Here is a 20,379-nt window from a genome sequence, read left to right on the forward strand (position 1 = left end):
AACTGAGGCTAAGAAAAATTCAGTGACCTACCCAAGGCTCAATGGCCAGTAAATGACAACACAGGTATGTAAACCCAGGGCCATCAACTCCAGAGCCTGCACCATTAACCGCTGTGCTCTCTAGTTGGTTAGCCAGTCTTCCCAACCCATTTTGGGTGTGAGTATACTCGATTGGATAGGCTTCTCCCCCACATCTTTGAACTTGACTGTAATTGGAATTACAAAGATGTCTTTTCTATTCCTACTTCTTTGATGCTTTACACTGGTAAGTTGTGAGAAATTCTTTGGTTTTACTATATTTCCCTCTTGCATAGAGCTTATTGAACTGTGTATTATGATAATTATCTGCTTATTTACCTATTTCCCCAAACCGACTTTGAGTTCTTTGAAGGCCTATCTTTGTATTCCTAAATCCAAGCAGAAGGTTTAACACAGGGTCAGGATGTAATACTAATAGTAGTGACAGTTAAGCCCATGACTACCATGCATATTGAATTTTTTCTGTAGGTCAAGGGCTGTGTGACATATTTTATATATGCTGTCTTATCTAATCCTCACAACAGCCGTTTTTGATGAATGGTATTAGAGCTGTGAAAACTGAGCATCACAGAGAGAATTTTCCAAGGTTCCATCACTGGTGGGTAGCCGAGTAAAAGGTGGAATTTGGATCTGTCTGCTTTCAGAAATGTTCTTAACCTGGTGAATAAATAAATCAGTGAATGAGGGCAAAGCTCTTCTCTGGTCACATGGGTTCATCTGTTGATCTTCATGATTCAAAGTATAGGAAAAATTTCAATCCCCTTAAAGATGTTTTTCTCCACCTTCTCTATTCATCCATCCTTCAGTGTAGTATTTGAGACAGAATTTGAGAGGCCACCTGAAAACATGGACTGGGATACTGATTTTGTGTTAAATGGCTCATGTGAATTACCTTCAGCTCTCTCCTATATACAGATAGAGGATTGCCAGCCAAATGTCGGTATATTTCAGCCACCTACCCTTGGAGAGGCATTTATAATGGATTCAATCGTTCAATCTTTCAACAAGCAATTGAGGATCTGCTACTGTGTGCCATGTACCATTTGAATTCACCCAGAAATAAATAAAACCCTGCCCTTCCCTTTATTGCCTCTCAGTGTAGAAATACAATAAATATATAATGAGGCCTCCTCGGTGGCAGACCCTAAGTTAGGTCCTGGGAAGACCCAGATGATTAAGAACACCCTTAAGGGACCACCAGGGTGATGGTGGGGTTGTCAGACTGCAATGCAACTTGCTGCATGCTCTGGCAGATGAAGCAGGAGTCACTATGAGGCCCCGCAGGTGGGTATTTAACCCAGCTGGCAAAAGCAGGTGTCAGACAAACTCATGACCCTAGAGCCGAGGCTTAAAGGACTAGACAGAGAACCAAGGGACGGGCATTTCAGGCAGAGGAAGCATGAGTAAAAGCACAGAAGCGTGAAATAGTGTGAGGAATACAGGATGGTTAACTGGTTTAATATATGCATCTGCACCTGTAATACCAGGCAGGATGTCTTAAGAATATATGTATTTCATCCATTCAAAAACCCTCTCAAGTCTGCCTTTGCCATTCCAATTTCCTAGAATATTAGAGCTGGAATGACTGTTAGAAACCATCCAATCCTACCTACTCACCCCAAAGACAGGAAGAGACATGGTCAAGGTCACATGATTTGGAACTTATGGGGGGATGCAGCTTGGAAACTGTGCAGAGAATACCTTATACTATAGTGGAAGGGAAATGGTGGCTTCACCACTCCTTTATATCTCATTTTTTAGGAAACAATGATAACAATGCAAATATTTCTTGAGATCTGCTACTTATAAGCCATTATGCTAAATGTATTATATGTTGCAATCTCATATAATCCTCCCCAAACTCTCTCACTTAGGCGTTAGTAACCTAGTTTACAGATGAGAAAACTGAAGATACTTAAGTGACTTACTCAAAGACACAAAACTGAAAGGTAGTGTTCAAACCTCTGTCTGTCTGAGTCATGAGCAAACACTGGTGTCCAAGTGTTCATTAGCTTTCTGCTTTTTAAATTTCTGTAGAATTCAGAATGATCTCCCAGGATTTGGCCCCTGTTCTGATCTTATCTAAAGATGATTAAGGAAGGTTGACCTGGGGGCGGTGGTGGGTAGGGGGTTAACACATTCCAAAGGACCACTGTGTTTTTACTTTATTCCCTTGGCATTATCTTGGGAAGTAAAATAGTGTCTCTAATAGATACATGATAAGTAGACAACTTGTTTAAAAGAAAAATACATTTCATTTTCTATAATGAGACTTCTTTAAATAGGTCACCCTATATCTGTCTAGAGGCAAAGAGATATAGATAAATATAGCTAACTATAGACATATGAAGATGGTGTGAGTATACTTTTACAGATGTGAATAAATACATATATATGTGCATGCGTATACATGCAAATCCTGATGTGTAGTCCATTTATCTTCTCCTAATTGTTCACACATGTAAGCATATCTCTTCATTTGATTATATTCTGGGATCTTGCTTAACCTTCTGGGAGATTACCCAAGAAAAAAACAACTCATAGATAGGTTCCTCTTTAATCCAGTGACAGAATCCAGACCTCTGTGTCATTGTTGGCATGTCCCCTTCCCTGCCAATCAAACACAAGTCTTCCTGTCCGATTTTGTATGTCTTAAATCTACCCCATTAACTGACTGACCACCTTAACTGCTGGGTCTCATATCTCTCTCTTAGATGAGGGATTCTCAGTATCCACACTATTGACATTTGGGGCCAGTTAATTCTTTGTTGTATATGGCTGTCCTGTGCATGTAGGATGTTCACAGATTCCCTGGTCTCTACCCACTAGGTGCCAGTAGCACTCTCCCCCAACTTGTGACAATCAAAAATGCACCCATTATCAAATGTCTCCTGGAGCCCGGTTGAGGACCTATCCTAGACTATTGTTAGAAGCTACCTCAATGGTCCCCCTGTGTCCAGTCTCCTTCATAGCCAATGTGACCTTTCTAAGGTATGCAGCTAATTTTGCCACCCTATTGCTAAGAGAAAAAAAAAAAAAAAAAAAAAAACCAAAAAACCCATATCTCTGCATCCTCAATGCCTAAAGAATGACCATACCTTTTGCAATACAATCTGGCTCGTGTCATCATCTTGTTCCCCAGTTGCTCCCCAAGGCCCAGTGGACATTTCCTGTTCCTGAGAGAGTGGGCATACAGGTTATTGGTAGCTATACCCCTCTGGGAGGCCTTATCCCATACACTTGCTATCTAGATGTGTGGCCTTAAGCAAGTTTGTTTTCTGAGCCTCCATTTTTCATCTCTATAATGCATATATAATAATCTAACTCATAGGAAAGCTAAGTAAAAAGCATCAGCAACTCTAATGCAAGGTAGACAGTGCTACAGCTGCGTAAGTGGGGGTTAAGATGAAGCACTGTGAGAGTGCCGAGGCTAAAGAGATTCCTTTGGCTGAGCCTGGAGAGTAGAAGAGCCCAGTAGAGTTCACAAAGGAAATTGCACTGAAGTTAGCAGTGAGGTCTGGGTGATATGTGGACATACAGACATGGGGGTGGGGAATAAGAATGAGGACAACATTCCAGGCAGAGGAAGTGACATGGGCAAAATCTTTGGACCTTGGTCAGGAGAGTGATTTCCAGTGTGGCTGGATACTTAACACCATCCCTGCTCCATAATAGCAGCAGCTCGGTAGGGTTGGTTGCAAGGATGAGCAAAGCACACATTTTGAGAAGAGCATCTTCCCTACCTAAGACATTAAGTTATGCACAAAAGCGGAGGCCTGATTGACAAGAACTGGAACTGTCAACTGCAGGACACACAGCACAGTTGGTGGGGAGGGGATCTGTTTCCATCTGTGCCTTAGGTATGGTAGGGAAGGTGGGTTGAGCATAGTTGGAGATGGGGAATAAAGCCTGGGAGATTGTCAGCATGATTGCACTGGAAGGCGAATAAAAACTGGGATATAGGACGGCCATAGAGTGGAGAGAAATGGAAGGTTGTAGAAGGTATTTTATAGATCAAATTGTCAGGATTGACATGTTTTCTTAGCAGTTTTGGAGGGTATTGGCTGCATATTCTGCATCCAAATTCATTTTAAGATGTTTTGGGGTCTTGGGCAAGTCATTTCCAGTCTTTCAGTCTTAGTTTTTTTTATCCGTAACACTAAAGATTTGAACTGTTTTCTAATAATTCTTCCAGCTGAAGCATAGATGGAGGCCTGAAAGGAGACTTCTCAGAGAACTTGGAGCCCCATCCCCTGCCCTCTAGTTCTGTCAATAGGCAAGTGGCTAAGAGAACACCCAGTGTGTCACCAGACCCCAGCCATTGTGGCATCATGGCTGCTAGGGACCAGAAACAAGTGTCGAGAAGAGAAGGACATTATGTGGGAGAATATGCATGTTCACAGCTCTGAGGATTAAAGGCCCGTGTTCTTATCACTGCTGAACAGAGTATTATAAATCCAGCCTTAGAATACCAAATCCCCTTGCGGCTTGGCCATAGTGAGGGAATATTAAAAAGGCCGGAGACAGAAGTAATCAGTTTCCGAATGACACATTGTCAAATAAAGCATTTTTCACATTATCCTTTTCTTTTCTTTCTCTGGCTCCTTCTTTTCGTGCCTCGATATTTTAACATGAAAAATAGATTAAAATAAGACCAGGATGAACAGCGTTCAAAGTTTGACTTTTCAGAAGTCTCTCTCAGTGGGGTAGTTTGGGGGTGCTTTTATTTTTTATCTCTCTATGTATTTTTCTGTGTTTTTGATATCATGGATGGAAGCAAACCAGCGGCAGGTGCCAGCCTCGAAATCAAGCCAGAGAGGCAGAGGGGCCCTACCAGGTTGGCTTGGGTGCCCTGCGGATGCTGGGGTCAGAGCTAATGCTACAACCTATATTTGCATTTTTCTGGCAAGTGTGGTCAAGATTTTAAGCTTCTGGGTGTTTATTAAACACCTTCCCTTGGCCAAGCTCTGCATCTAAGGCTGAATGAATAGTAGGGGCGAGTGGCAACTCAGGACCTACAGTGGGAAAATTGCCAGGCAGATGACGGGCTCCCAGCAGCACAGCTAGAGAACTGCTAACCGCGTGGAACCACTAGAGAAGAGAGGACAGCCTCACCCCAACTGGAAGAGGCCAAGATGCTCCCTGGGGAAGCGATCTCCAAGCCGAGACAGCCAGGTGAATTGAGGTGGGCAGGTGAAGGGGAGTGCATTAATTTGCTGAAACTGCCACAACAAATTACCACTAAGTGGGTGGCTTTAAACACGATACATTTATTCTCCCACAGTTCAAGAGGCCAAAAGCCCAAATTAAGATGGCAGCAAGGTTTTCTCCTTCTGGAGGCCCTGAGAGAGAATCTGTCCCGGGCCTCTCTGCTGGCTTCTGGTGGCTGCCGGCGAGCACTGGCCTAGCCTGGTTTGTGGCTGTGTCACTCCTGTGGGTCTCTGTCTCCATCTCCACGTGACCTTCTGCGTGTGTGTCTCTGTATCCGCTCCTCTTCTTAGAAGGACATCAGTCATTGGATTTACGGCCCACCCTACTCCACTGTGACCTCATCTTAACGAATTACCTCTGTAGAGACCCTGTTTCCAAAAAGGCCACCGCTGAGATTCCGGGTGGAGTGAGTGAGGGGTGCTCCAGGTTGTGGGGGCAGTGAAGGCAGAAGAGGGAGCGTCACACTGTGGGGGACGCAAACCACTCAGGGTGCCTCAGGACAGGTAGGACAGAAGAGGCTCGCGGAGCTGAGGAATGCAAAGGAGGCAGGGACCCAGTCACGAAGGGCCTTGGGTGTCACATTAGGAGTCTGGACTTTATTCTAAGGGCCCTGGGGAGCCAGAAAAGGGTTTTAATCAAGGGGTGGAGTGGAATGAAACGGTTTGGTTTGGGATAGAACAGTAGGGATGCTGTAGGAATGAAGCTGGCATTTGTTGACTTTCGCGGTGCCAGATCCTTTATGCAGACCTTTTGTGTCTCATTTAATCCTTAGCATAATTCTTCACTTTGTGAACAATCAGCCTCATTTTAAAGGGAGCCTGTTGCAGCCCGAGGAGGTAAAACATTGTAACCAGCTTGTCACAGCCGGCAGCACGCAGGGAAGCGGGATGCACACGCTGGCCTATATGTCCCCAGACTCTCCGTGTCCCCATCACAGCGCTCTGCCCTGACACCGCCCACCCTTACCCTTGTCTAGCCCCGCTGGGGAATCTGAGACTCACTTTCATTACTAGAACAAAGAGGAGTGGGCTGATCCTTCCTAGAGAGACTTCGAGTGGGGAAGGTTCCAGAAGTGATGAGAACACACTTTCCTTCTCTCGTTTCTTCCCCACTTTCTGCCTGACTGCTTAGTGAGATTCTCCGACTCGTCAGGCGATGGTAAAACAAATCACCCCCAGACCTGTCCAGATTACAACCTCACAGAAACATACCTGTAACTGGTAGACTGGCATTTTTATTTCTGCAACTCGCAGCCGGTTCTTCAACCTCGTTTGTCTAGGGCCACCCTAGAGTGAGCACAGCCCAGATCGGATTTGGCACGGGGTCAGCAGGGCCTCAGCTTGCCACCCCTGGAGCCTTGGCTTTCTAAAAATTCACAGCCTTCCCCTTAGGTCGTTTCCTCCCTCCTGGGCTCCCCTCTTGTCTTGGAGCGTTTTTTTCGACCGCTTGTGTTTGCTGCAGGCGTGTACTCAGAGGCTGGACGCTCTGGCCCTGCTCGGCCACGGATCGATTGCCCCTGCCCTTCTGTTTGCTTGCGTCTGGGTGGGAAGTGGTGAAGAGGTGGGAGTGTAGCTCCATGGGCATGGGCTGGTACGGCAGCCTGCACCGCTGCAGGTGGACCCAGACTGCAGTTTCTCCTTGATTCTGACTCACTCATCTGCTTGCTTTGGGTGCAATGTCCCACTAGGACAGAGGAGACCAAAGGGTTCTCTGAGCTCCTTTGCTTGTGCACAGCACTGTTCAGTTTGTACGGAGTATCGCAGCTGTTTTCAGATTACATTTGCGCAATAACTCTGCGGGTACCATGAATGGGGATTGTCTTGTCATACAGCTTTGCCATGTGCCAGGCGCTGAGTGACCTATCCCACATCTCACCTCCCTCTATAAGGAACTTTTGGACCCAATTTTCTAGATGATCAAGTTGTGATTGTGTGAAATTATTAAGTCCCTTGTCCACGAGGGTCCAGGATATATATGTGGCAGCATGAGATTTTACCCATGTTACTGACCCCCACTCCTTGCTGCTTCTGTGTGACATACTGTTGCAAGGATTGGCCACATCCAATTTATAGATGCATAATAAACTAAGGGTCTGTAGGGACAGCCCAAGGTCACACGTTGAGTAAACTTGAATTTAGAGCCATTTTCCTGCATGCTCTGAGACTGTCCCCAATTCCGTGCATTCCACCACTTGTTCAGGGACTGGGAAGGGAGGGCTGGCTAGAATGATACTTATGACATCACCCACGCCGTTACTAAGTCATGGATGAGGCCCCCTGAGCCTTCAGAACCCCAGCCTGGGGAGGTATGTTCAGTAGTCAGTGGCACGGTGAGCCCCTGAATACTGGAATTCTGCTTTGGCCAAGTTCTTACGATGAAGCGCCGATGTGTAACAGAAGCCACATGGTCACTGATTTCAGGACAGGCTGGGGAATGAGGACAAAGAGAGGGCCAGAGCCACTGGCCTGGGCTCATATCAGACGACAAGGCCGTGGGCTAAAGGATCAGTGGATTACTAAGCTAAAGGGACGCTTAGTGCCTGCTAAAGCCAGGGGTCCCTCTGCCACCTTCTGGAAGTTTCCTGTAGTGGGGAATCTGCACCTGAAATTGCATAGGTCATTTGATGAGGCAGAAGAGAGGCCTGGCAGGGGCTGATTAGGCTTTCCTGCTCCTGTCCCTGCTCTACCCCAGGCACAGTTTTAAAGTCATGCTGAAGTTAGTTTGAAGTCAGCTGCACTACCTGGGGTATATGGCCTCCTATCTCTGTGCCTCAGTTTCTAACTCCATGTAGGACAAGGACAGTTGTATGTGTCAAGCATATGTCAAGTATCTGGTCCAGAATGAGAAAGGTTTGGAGACCCAAACCAATGCAGAATAGGCATTCAGGGACAGAAGGTCAAGTCATTCATTCATTCATTCACTCTTTTATTCATTCAGTGTTATATGTATGCTTGCTGAATGCTGCTGACCATGACAATGGCTAACACTCTGTGGACAGTTACCTGTGCCCCACACTGTACTAAGTACCCTGCAAGCATCTTATGTAGCCCTCACAATGACTCAATGAGGTAGCGCTATGAATATTGTCCTTGTTTTACCCATGAGAAAATCAAGGCTCTGAAAGATAAAGTGACTTAGTCAAGGTCATGCAGTCCCTAAGTAGTAGATCTTGGATAGAAACCAGGTGAGTCTAACACCAGCCCTTATCCTCTAAGCCAGGCACTGCTGGAAGGCTCGTGAGGCAAAGGATGGGGCTTTTCTGCCTTCCAGGAGCTCCCAGAGTGGATTTATGAGCTGATCCAGGACTTCAGGGGGTCCGAGGGAGGGATTGTTGGGATGCAGGGGGAGAAGGAAGGGCAGTAGTAGCCGCAGGTGGGTGGGTTGGTCAGGCCTCGTCTTTTCTAGGTCAGCGTTGGGGCTGGGATCTGACCGCAGCGTCCAACACCCATCACTGGGGTGGGCATAGGGGGTGAGGGGGGAAGGGCTGTAGAACCAGGCAAGGCCTGAGCTTCACAGCAAACGAAACACCCAAAGGTGGGAACAGAGAGGGCTGGGTCAGACAAGGAGGCTCCCCCAAAGGCATCAGTGGGCCAGGATGGAAAGCTTCTCTGAAGAGCAGCCTCAAGATGTGCCTGTGGAATCCAGAATTTGAAATCCTTTTCTCTTCTCAGCTTGCCCCCTTCATGTGCCCTCATCATCTGTCCCCGTCTCCCTCTCCCTCCGCTCTCCCTTTGGTCAGTGAGAATCCCTCGGATGCCGTGTCCACATTGCTGTCCAGTGACCACTGGCCGAGCAGTGGAGAGCTGGGGTCCAGCCGCAGCGCCACCACATCCTGGCCTTTCGAACCCAGCTGGACCTGGGGCTGTCCAGGCTGTGTGACTTCAAGCAAGTTACTTAACCTCTCTGAACCACCTTGTCCTCATTTTTAGAGCACAAACTATGGTCTCTACCACATAGGCTTGTCTTGGAGATTAAATTGTACAGCGTTAAGTAAAAGTGGTACGGAGAGGGGCCACTGCGGTATTTACCGAGGGTTAGTGTTTCTCCCAGCCCTTTTCTGTCCTCACCCTCCTTTTCTATTCTCTCTTCCTTCCTCATTTCTCATCATAGGTTTTAAAGTGAAAAAATGAAAACAAACAAAATAAACACACAAAAAAATGAGGCTCAGATCTTGCTCTGCTACCCACTGCCTGAGCTTCTGAGTCTCGTGATTTTTGTGGCCCCTACCTGACAAGGGCCATCCTTCCCAACTTTGGGGATTACGTAGCAGGGACTCAACAAAGTCTCCCAAACGGGAAGCACAATAACCCACGAGGGCTTTCCATCAGAGAAGTTTCTGGCACAGAGCAAATGAGGGGAGGCCAGGAGAATACAAGTCTTCCGCTTCAAGCCCTTGGCAGGTGTTGTGGGGGACACAGACAGGTTTCACAAATGCCCGAGTCCTTAAGGATCTCACAGACCAGGGTGTTTCATGAATCTTGTATCATGTGAAGGTATTAGTTTAATTCACATTCACGTATGCTATGAAGACTCGAACGTTTAGGAGTTGGATGTATTAAGGAAAAATAGATTTCGGTTTACCTTAAGCTTCTGATTGAAGGAGCACGAGAACGGTGCATTTTCATTCATTCGTTCATTCATTTAACAAACATTTTTTAAGCACCTGCTTTGTCCCAGATCTCTCATTGAGGATCAGGGATTGAAAAACTAGTGTTCTTGGAAATGAAGAAAATATAGACCGTGCAGAAATTATGTTTGATTTAGTAATGTGATCTTATAGTTGTAGCAGGATATAAGAAACGCTGTCTTGAGCCCTCAGTGAACTCGTTCTAGAGATGAGGAAGCAGGGCTGAGACAGTGTCAGCGACCGTCGGGGGTCGCTCAGCGGGTAGGAGGGAGGGTCTGGATTCTGACTCGCCTGTGTGAAGCCGCAGCCCTGACTCTTCCCAGTGCCGAGCAGCCTGGGTTGCTCTGACATGACCATTGTCCGTCTCACTCGCTCCTCATGGCAACCTTGTGAAGAAGGAAGAGCAGGGATTTGTGCTCATCCATCATACCTATGAAAGGCAAGGCTCAGAGAAGTCAAGCAGTTTGCCCAAGGTTGCAGAACGTGTTGGTGAAAACGCCAGGTTTGGAAACAGTGTCTCTCTAGCGTCAAAGCTGTGGCTGATAGTTCCTAAGGCTCTATGGGTCAAACCCGGGGATCTGGGCTGAGGGTGATGGACAGAGAAATCTCTGCCACTCAAGTGCAAAGAACAGTGGCCCATTTATTTGTCCGTCTTGCTTCCTGCTCCAGGGTGGCCTCATCGCGCTACTACTGCTGCTGCTGGTGTTCACCGTGGCGCTCTACGCCCAGCGGCGCTGGCAGAAGCGTCGCCGCATCCCCCAGAAGAGTGCGAGCACAGAAGCCACCCACGAGATCCACTACATCCCGTCCGTGCTGCTGGGTCCCCAGGCCCGGGAGAGTTTCCGTTCCTCCCGGCTGCAAGCCCACAACTCCGTCATCGGAGTGCCCATCCGGGAGACCCCCATCCTGGATGACTATGACTGTGAGGAGGACGAGGAGCCCCCCCGGCGGGCCAACCACGTCTCCCGCGAGGACGAGTTCAGCAGCCAGGTGACCCACACCCTGGACAGCCTGGGGCGGCCAGGGGAAGAGAAGGTGAACTTCGAGAAGAAAGGTGAGTCCTTCTTGTCACATCCCCTCTTCCAGGGGACCCTTTGGGAAGATGGGAAGAGGCACAGGGGCTGGGAAGTGGGGGACACAGGCAGTGTCTTCTGAGATAAGCCATTTTGGATTTATGGCCAACCTCTCCGCTCGGTTATCAGAGTTTGTCTTCTCTGGTCCTTCAGTAGTGATGGGAGAATAAAAGAGTGTCAGTGTTCCTGAAATTGGTGTTTTGAGAGGACTCAGAGGGTGTGCAGTCCAACCCCTCTCCAGTGTCTCTTGGTTACCTCCCTTGACAATCTTCTGACTACTCAGGAAAGAGCCTATCCATTTCCAGACATTACTATTAGATGTTTTTTTCTTTTACTAGGTTGAAATCTGTGTCCCTAGTTCTTCATGTGCACAAAGAAAATGATCTGATCTTCTTTCTCCAAGGCAGCTCTTGGGAAATTTGACAACAGAAACGAGAGACACCCTGTGACTTCTGGAAATCAACCTAAATAAACAACTCCAGCTTCTTCACCTAGTCTCATGTGAAGTATTTTTCAGACATTCACCATCCTGGTCACTGCCCTCTAAATGGAGATCCTAATTTTTCTCATCCGGGAGCATAACCCCTGAGCTGACACTCTTCCTCATCAAGGTGGGGACACTCGAGTGCTGAGCAAAACGGGGCTTTCACCTCCCTCTTCCAAGCTGTTAGGCATCTGTTGACACAGCTTGAGATCACATTTGTTTTTTGCAGTTATTGCTGGCTCAGCTTAGATTTTTTGATGACTAATACCTCTCATTCTTTTTCACATATGTTGTTACAAAGACCCATTTCCTTTGTCCTGTTTGGGAACAATTGATTACTTGCACATAAGCAAGCACAGGGTGTGTTTATAATTGTCTTTATTAAGCCTCTATGGCTCCAGCTTGTGTGTAGGTGGAATGTGCCTGTTTTCCTTTAGGTAAATGCTGCAGAAGTAGAGCTGGGCTTTTTCTCTTCACTGTCTTTGTGAAGCAGATGATAATGATGGGTTAAAGGTTTGGCCTGGAGATCCCAGTTCAGACACTGACAGCTCCTTTCGTGAGCCTAGAGGAACCCTCATTGCCTGGTCCTGCCCTGGAGCTCCAGTTCTGCATTCTTCTCTCCTGCTCCTGAGGCTCTGCCCTCGGGCTCATCTTTCCATGATGCTTAGTGGGCAAACAGGAACCCTGGGGGCTTCATAAAAACGGGGGACTTTTGTGAAGCCTGGAAAGTCAGGGAGGGCTTAGAATGGCACAGTAGATGAGAGCACAGGTTTGTTTTGGTGTCATCTGAACTTGGATCAAAATCTTGCCTCGTTTACTTACAGTGTGAACTTGGAAAAATGGGAATTTAACCCTCTTAGCTTCAGTTTCCTCATTGAAGGTTTACTGGGAGGATTAGATATAGAAATAAAGTATGTGTAAAATGCCTAACCCAGGGCCTGGTACATGGTGAGTGTTGAACCCCAGAGAGCTGTATTTGTAAACCTCAGACCTTCAGTCTTAGCTGGGCTTCTGAGACTCTCCTAAGTCCAGCTACAGTGTCCCTCTTCAGCCGTCCTCCAAGTCCCAGCCACCGCAGGCTGGTGATGGCTCTGGAATGTCTGGTAACCTTCGCTTGTCCACCATGTCCACGGTCTCTGCTGTTTTTGAACGGCTGGTTTATTGGCAGTATCTCCAGTTGTTTGCCTTCTTGAGTGTTATTTATCTTTTTCATGTGATTTCCCATCTTACAGAAAGGACAGTCTGCATTTATTTCATTTCTTCACATCCCACATCCTGCAATGCCTAGCACAGTGCCTCTGACATAGAGACTGTCCGGGGATAATTGCACAAGAAAGACAGCCTTGAGAGAGTGAGGAAGTTAATTTGGGACTAACATCAGAACATCAGGCCAGAGCACTGTACTTCTTTTGTCTAAATAGAAAATCACTTAGATAAGGGATAAACCATCTGCCTGTATGTTTAGATTTGGGCTTTTGCAGCATAACTCATTTAGCCTTCCTTTTCTTATACAGAAAATGGGCTTCTTCACAGCCAGCCTGCCTACGTCGTAGCTTTGCTGTGGGTATCCAATGACACATGCTCTGCAAACACTGGAGGAGTTTTCCTAGCCCCTGAGTGTTTTCCATATCAGCATCATCCTCAGCCTGGCTAAGACAAGCGGCCCCTCCCTATTCCAGTTCCTAAAGCTGGTTGTGATTACTTTGAGCTCACCACTTACTCACTGTACAGTAATAATCAGGTTCCCTGTCTGTTTCCTAGATTAGACTTGGAGACCAGTGAGCGCAATAACGGTGCCCATTATCTTTGTTTCACCAGTGTCCAACACAGCAACTGATGCTTAACAGTAGGCATTCTGAAAATATCCGTTGGCTGAGTGATTGAAACAACTGAACAGTCAGTCAGTTGGTCAATCAAGGTAAATTGAAGCATTGATTCAAATCCAGAGTGCTCAGTTCCAGGCTTCAGTTTATCTCACTGTTCTCAAGTCCGGGGACCCTAGAAACTAAAAGGCAGAGGCCATTTATTAGTGGGGAAGACCAGAACTCAGAAGAGAGCAACCACTGGCTGAGGATGAAAACTCAGGAAAGACCATGATGCCAGAAAAGTGACCACCAAGAAGAGAAGCAGTGAACCAGCTAACACAAGCAAATTCTCTTCTCTGGTCCCAACCCCTCCAACCCATACACACATTCCCTCCACCAAGCTTCAGATGGAGAATAGCAAACATCTCCAAAGTGGGGAGACAGGTGGGCAAGGCAGGTCACTGCCAATAACCTTGTTTGACCTTCCTTCCTCCCTTCCTTCCTTCCTCCCTCCCTCCCTCCCTCCCTCCCTCCGTTCCCAAGCTGGAAGGCAATACACCATAGTGATGAAGAGTACTAGGTCTTTGACCTTGGACAAGTCACGTACCCCTCTCCCATCAAAGAGGCGTGACCCCAGTATTCCCCCTCGTAGTGTGGTTGGGAAGCTTAAATGAGATAACGTGTGAAGTGTCTGGTACACAGAAAAATTTCTGTACACATTGGCATTACTGTTATTCACACTGTCGTCTTTGTAGTGGTTACACTGTGCCAGACACCACGATGGACCCTGAAACAGAGGTGAGGAAAGTAGAAGCTCTTTCCTTAAAGAAAATTTTAGGAATCCTCCTGGGGGATAAGTCTTGGTGGGGAGGGGTAGGAAAGTGGACTGAAAGCTTGAATAGATCCTGAATCTGTGTGTGCTACATAGCAAAGTTGTGGCAGAGCTGAGGCAGGAATCCAGATCCCTGACACCAAGCCCCAGCCTCCTGGACAGAAGAAACCCCTGTTCTCGACAGCTGCCGTGGATGCCCAGAATGGGCCACACGGCCTCGTGGTGATGGCCTGTGTCATTGTGGGTTGGTGCCACCCAGGTCCTGTGCTTCCTAAAGTGAGCAGAGTTTTGTCATTTCAGGTGCTGCACATTTCGGCTGCTTGAAAACCCTCTGTGAATTCATCTCAGAGATGGGGGTAGGTACCAGCACAGGGGGCAGAGCTGTGCTGGGTCGAGAGGGTGCAACAGGCTAACTCCCAAGAAGCAGGGGAAGGCACTCCTCGCTGCCTCTCCCCAGTGGATGCTCCAGAGCCGCACACTCTCAGACCTACCACCATGGTGGGTTAATGATAACTTTTCCCTTGTGTTTTCTTTCAAGCTGAACTCTTTTCAATCAATAACCAAGCCAGGCTCTTACTCTCTGAAATCTCAACACTAGCATTAAGAAGGACAACACAGAAGTTGTCCAAAGAGAATGAGTGGTGGATACATGAGAAAGGGGACAGCCAGGTGGGGCGAGGGGAGAGGAGCAGATTTGGACTTTAATCCTTCTCTTGGGTTCCCTGGCAGCGTGACCTCAGGCAAATCTCTTAGCCACTCTGTGTCTCTGTGTCTTCATCTCACCTGATTTCATTGGACCAAAACGATTTTTCTTTTAATGTTCCTTGGAGTGGGCTTTAAATCAGAGCACAATTTGCAGTAAAACAAAGCATTTTGTTTAAGGTTGTATCCCAGTCACCCTTAGGTCCAGTAAGGGCAGGAGAGGAAGAAACGTAGGCAAGAAGGAAGTAAAGGGCATACTGTTTTGACTCCGGGCAGGATACGGGTCATCCTGTGCAGGCAAAGGTGGGTGCCAGGGGCTTTGCCTGCAGCATCACGGCCCCTGGGCACTTGGCCCTCCTTGCTTGGACAGAAGAAGGATGATTCCACTGGCGGATTACAGATCTAACAGCAGCAGCTCAGACCAAATGTGTGCTTTGTTGCCTCAGGGGACTCTTGGGAAAGAACCATGAGGTTCTTTCTCTCTTTTATGGGGTGACCTGGGCATAATTATGAGTCTTGTCAAGAGTGGGCAAGTGTTCAGAGGCTGGGCAGTCCATATAACAGTGATCACATAGAATTACACTGCCAAGGGCTAATCCCACTTGCGCATTTCATACTTAGGATTTGCCTTTCAATCCAAATTGCCTCATCATACTTGAGCTCTATCAACCCGCTTTGCAGCTTGGCCTTGAAAATAATAGAGTCTGGAGACTGTGGGGAGAAAGTTCTATTACAAAAGGGCAACTGCTTGCGGTCCCAAGTCTCAAGGGTACTGAGCAGCTGATACACACTGGTGCGGCCATACCCTTTGCTAAGTATTGAGATTCTTTCTCTGCCAGCGGGTAAGTAGCTTGCTGCCCGGAGGCCCCCACTGCCTTCCTCTGTCTGGCCAGCAGACAATGCCTACCCAAGGGGGCTCCTGAACTTCCCACTGTCCAGCAACACGGTGGCTTTAGGATTCTACTCCAGCACTATGGCTGGCCTCTTTTCTGGCTAGTCAGTGCCTGTGACTTAAAAGTTCTCAGGTATTTTGAATATCACCCCTGATATCACCTTAGCAAGTTGCTGAGAATTTGTTTCAGTGCGCAGCAGAGGCTCAATACATTTTAATTCCAATTCTTCTTATCCTTAAATTTATGTTTCCCTTCCCTGAATATTATGCGTGGAAGCATAAGGAAATTAAAATAACAAATTTATCACTTTATCGAGGGATGGAGTAGGAGATGGATGAGTGGCTACTGAGGTTTCTTAATTTTGTTTTATTATTATGAAAGAACTGATGCTCTTTGAAACAGAAGAAAGGGCAGAAGGAAGAAAGGAGAGGGAGGGAAAGAGAGTGGGAAAGGAAGGAGGGAGAGAGAAAGAAAGGAAGAAGAGAGAAAGAAGTCTGATTTGGATAAAGCAACAACTAGAAGTCCTACCCTTGTGTCTTCATCCTGTCCTCTCCCACTGGCAGGACCCAAAGGCTGATCCTTGGTAATAGATTGATTTATATTCTTCTAGCATTCTCTGCATGTAACATACATGTGTGTTAAATATATATATATGTATATATACACACACATATATTTGCATACAGATCTTTACTAATGTGGTCATCTCACCCATATATATCATTGTGCAGCAATTTGTTAGTTCCCTAAACAATGTATGAAAAGTATCTTTCCAAATCAGCCATGCATACCTATCATTTTCCTTTGGCAGGCTGAATATTATCACATAATGTGAAGATACAAAGCATAACAAAACTTACTTTACCCCCTGTTGTTGGACATTATCTTAATTTTCTGCACTCAAGATGAGTCCACAAACATCTTTGTACATACAGCTAACTCGATAGACAGATAGATACTCTTACAAAGTGTGAGACTATTTCTGTAGGACAAATATGTACCTAAAAGCAGAATCACCGTATCCAAGGGTACGCACATGTGTCATTTTGGGAAGCACTGCCGTATTTATTCATTTGTTGTATACTCTCAAGGGGCTACATGTGCTTTTCCACACAGATCTACACAAACAGCTCACTCCCCCATCACATCGACTGTTCTTATATCATGGACCCTTCTGGTCTTCATCCATGTAGTTGTCATCATTTCACATGCACGATGTTCTCTTTTGATTGTTTTTTTCTACTTAACATGGGTCCAAACTCCTTTCTTTGCAAAAGTCAGTCCTCGTAGTTATCCTGGGTAATGATAGCTCTGGGGAAGTGATGCAGAGTAAAGGCTTTCGTCTGCTCTCCGAATCTAGGGTGGAGGAAGGAAAGAGAAACGGCAGTGTGGGGTGAATGCCAGCAGTGGCCCACAGAGATAGAGGGGGAGGGTCGTGGCCTCTCTGCCATAGGACCAGTCCACTGAACCTTGCTGCTGCTCAGAATTGCAGCCCAAGAAGTCTGAGTGAGGAGGATGCCTGTTGGAAGGGTGGGGAAGAAGGGGCCTTTATTGAGTGCCTGTAAGAACCCAGCAGTCCCTGTACATTACTCATGAAGCCATTTGTAATTAACCCTGACTGGAAGATGGATGGAAGGATTGGCTAAGAAACTGTTGCTGCTGCTGCTGACAACAGCTGATTTCTACCACTCTTCTGGGAACTTTCTATGAATTATGTCATTTACACCTTACCATAATGCTATGAGGTGTGTACTAGTATCACCCCCGCTCTGCAGAGGAGGAGACTGGAGCAAAGAGGGCCCAAGCAACGTGTTCAAGGTCACGCGCAGCTGGAAAGTGGCTGAGCCAGGTTAAAACTCCAGCACAGAGCTGTCATGGCAAGGGACAGAGCGGGGCTTAGAATGTACCACACCACACTGAGGTTCATGGTCCTTGGGAAGGTAGTGAGCTCTGGAAATTTCAGGGATAGCTAAAATGCAGCAACCATGGGCTTGCTTCACCCACAAATCTGGGAATAAAAAATAGGTAGTTAATATCTGTTCTCTGAGGCAGGAAGTCACGACACAGTAATACTAAGCTTCTAAATTGACAGAAGGGACTTTGCAATAGGGAGATCCCATTGTTTTGGAGCATTTTGAGTGGTACCCAGTGGTGCAGGGAACTCTTGTTTTGTGTCAATAGATCACTCCAGGGTGTCAGAAACTGAGAAGCTGTTTATTAACTCACCCTTCTGACACCCCCTGTGAATGTCATATAAATGTCATCTTTGTGTAGCGTCTTATGAATTTGCAGAGATCTTGCATAGTCAACACTTCATTCAGTGCCTCTTCTTGGAATGCAGACTTCTGCACATGGAAGCTCTAGCCTGTTTCCAGACCTCTCACCTTCAGCCTGGCCTCCTAGCCTGTGCCTGTCCATCCCTCTCTAAGCCACATCAATCTTCCTGACATCCCCCCACACACCTCATCCTCACACACCTGCTTCGTGGCCTTCTTGCTTCCATGCCCATGCTCCTCATCCCTTCCCGAGCAGCAGCTGCTCTGTTGTGATCACTCTGGTCATGACAGTCCCAAACCTAAAGCCTTCCCCAAGTTCTTACTGCACGTGGCACTTGCCCTATACGTGCCAGACAGTGGCCTCCTCTCTGCTCTTCAGACTTGCTAAGCTCTTCCACCACAGGCCCTTTGCATGTGTCGTGATTATCTTCACCTGGAAAAATCTCCCTCTTTCCTTCCCCAATCCATCATGGCTTGGCTGACTCCTTCTCCTCATTAGGTCTCAGCTCAAATGTCATGTCATCAAACAAAGCTCTTTTCTCCATGTGAGTTCTCTCTTGTCTTCTGTCAACTCTCCTATTTGTTTCTGTAACTACCTTTTGTTATTTGGATATATGTATTAAATATTTTAATTATCTTACTAGACTGAAACTTCCATGAGATCAATACCGGGTATGTTTGGTATGTTCTCTGCCTAATACCGTGGCAGGCACATGATAGGTGTTCACAGATATGTGTGAGATCAGTAGATGGAGAAATGAATGAATGGGTGGATAGATATTTTAGTGTCTTTCCACAGGCTGGTAACCTCTGCGTGGACTCCTTATCCTTCGTCTGGACAAATCTTGTTTAGTATTTTCAAATCAATGATTTGTTGAATCTTCCTATCTCATAAAGAAGGCATTATCCTCATCAAAGATAGGAGATCATCATGCAGTTATACAGCTGCAAATAATGGAGCTAGAATTTGAACCCAGCTTTGTCTAATTCCCAAACCCAGGCATGTTCTGAAGATAAAACAATGTGCGTTAATCCTGTCCATTTAGTTGAGCAGGAGAGGTAAGACATGGGCTTAGATACTAGCAAGCTCAGTCTCTTAGAGCTACGCTCATCCAAAATGTTGAACAGCTACAATCAGAAACGTGTTTTACGCCGTGGCCCCTCACATCTATAAGTATGTGAATTGTGAATGTGTCTGTGCCTGTCTCTAAAATAAGTTTTGCGAAAGAATACATATCATTATTACATGTGGCATGCTCTGATAGTTTCTATTCTTTTTATGTCATATTTGTAATGCTGGTGTGAGCCGCTGAATTGATTTCACAGTTTACGAGTGGGTCATAGCTTAAGTTTAAAAACCGCTTTCCCAGAGATGCTAATAAAGTGCCAAGAGGCCCACGATAGGGACAGATCCCTGACCACTGAGTCTTGGGTGCCTTCCACTAGGTGTTCTTTGCCCAGAGACCTGAAAAGTGAAGATAATTCAGGGGCCTTCGGGTGAGGGGTTGAAGAACGGCTGGGAATGATCCCTGAGCCAGGCAAGACCCACTTGAGGGCTTTAGATCTTACCCCCACCCCTCACCCCTCTGGCCAGCACGCTGGTGTCTGTCACCCAGCCCTATAGGCCATTGGTCACATCATTTCCACATTTGCTCTTGGAACTTCTCAACCAGCCCTTGCAAAGGATCCTTTGTGCTTGTCTATCTTATTTTCACAAAACACTCCAGCCTTCCTGGAAAAAAGCCCTCATCCTCTGCTCCCTGCGTGGGCAGCCCCACCCTTCTCTAAGCCAGGCCTCCTGTTCTCAGCTGTGCTTGAGGCCCCAGTGGAGATTTTCAGAGGACCTGGGACGCACCCTTACTGCGAAAAGCTCCCATTTTGACAGTGCCCTGAGGGTGCTGCCAGGGGCCACATGGGGACAAGTGGAAGGCAGAATGGGCAGAACTGGTTAAACCAGAGCAGGACTGTTTTGAACTGGTTCACACACTGGGATTCTACAGAAGATTATTTTTGAAAGATAGGTCCTCCAGGATAGAAAGAAGAAACGTTTGGCAATGACTTTCTTAACACCAAACTGCCCGGACTTAAATATACCAAACTGCCTTTCCCCTCTCCTTGTTCCAAGCGCTTTTTGAGTTCTGCGTTGTAAAATGTCACGCAGGCTGATTGGTCTGCCCTCTGTCTCCTCTGCACCTTCCTCCACTGTCTCCACGGATGCGCCAGCCGTAGAGGGAGACAGGCTGATATTTGGCCCCTGCATCTTCTGTTTGCATAGACGGCTCTCTCACCACTAATGCATTTATTTATTCATTCACACATTCATTTCTTTAACAAATGTTTACGAGCAACGAGCACCTACTGTGTGCCAGAGACTGTGTTTACTGTAGACGTATAAAGCAAAACAGACAGTCGTCTTCCCCTGGAAGCTCACAGTTTA

The 20,379-nt window shown here is 46.7% G+C and overlaps 1 protein-coding gene across 1 annotated transcript in view; it reads left to right on the forward strand.

Moving 5' to 3' along the window:
* The window catches only part of ASTN2 (astrotactin 2), an 808,895-nt gene that overhangs the window by 178,163 nt on the left and 610,353 nt on the right, over positions 1–20,379 (forward strand). The window contains exon 3 of the mRNA XM_045563087.1: positions 10,547–10,931. Within this exon, the coding sequence (XP_045419043.1) occupies positions 10,547–10,931 (385 nt within the window). The remainder of the gene's footprint in view (positions 1–10,546; positions 10,932–20,379) is intronic.

Source organism: Lemur catta, chromosome 10, assembly GCF_020740605.2.
Source record: "Lemur catta isolate mLemCat1 chromosome 10, mLemCat1.pri, whole genome shotgun sequence".
In the NCBI taxonomy this organism is placed as follows: Eukaryota; Metazoa; Chordata; class Mammalia; order Primates; family Lemuridae; genus Lemur; species Lemur catta.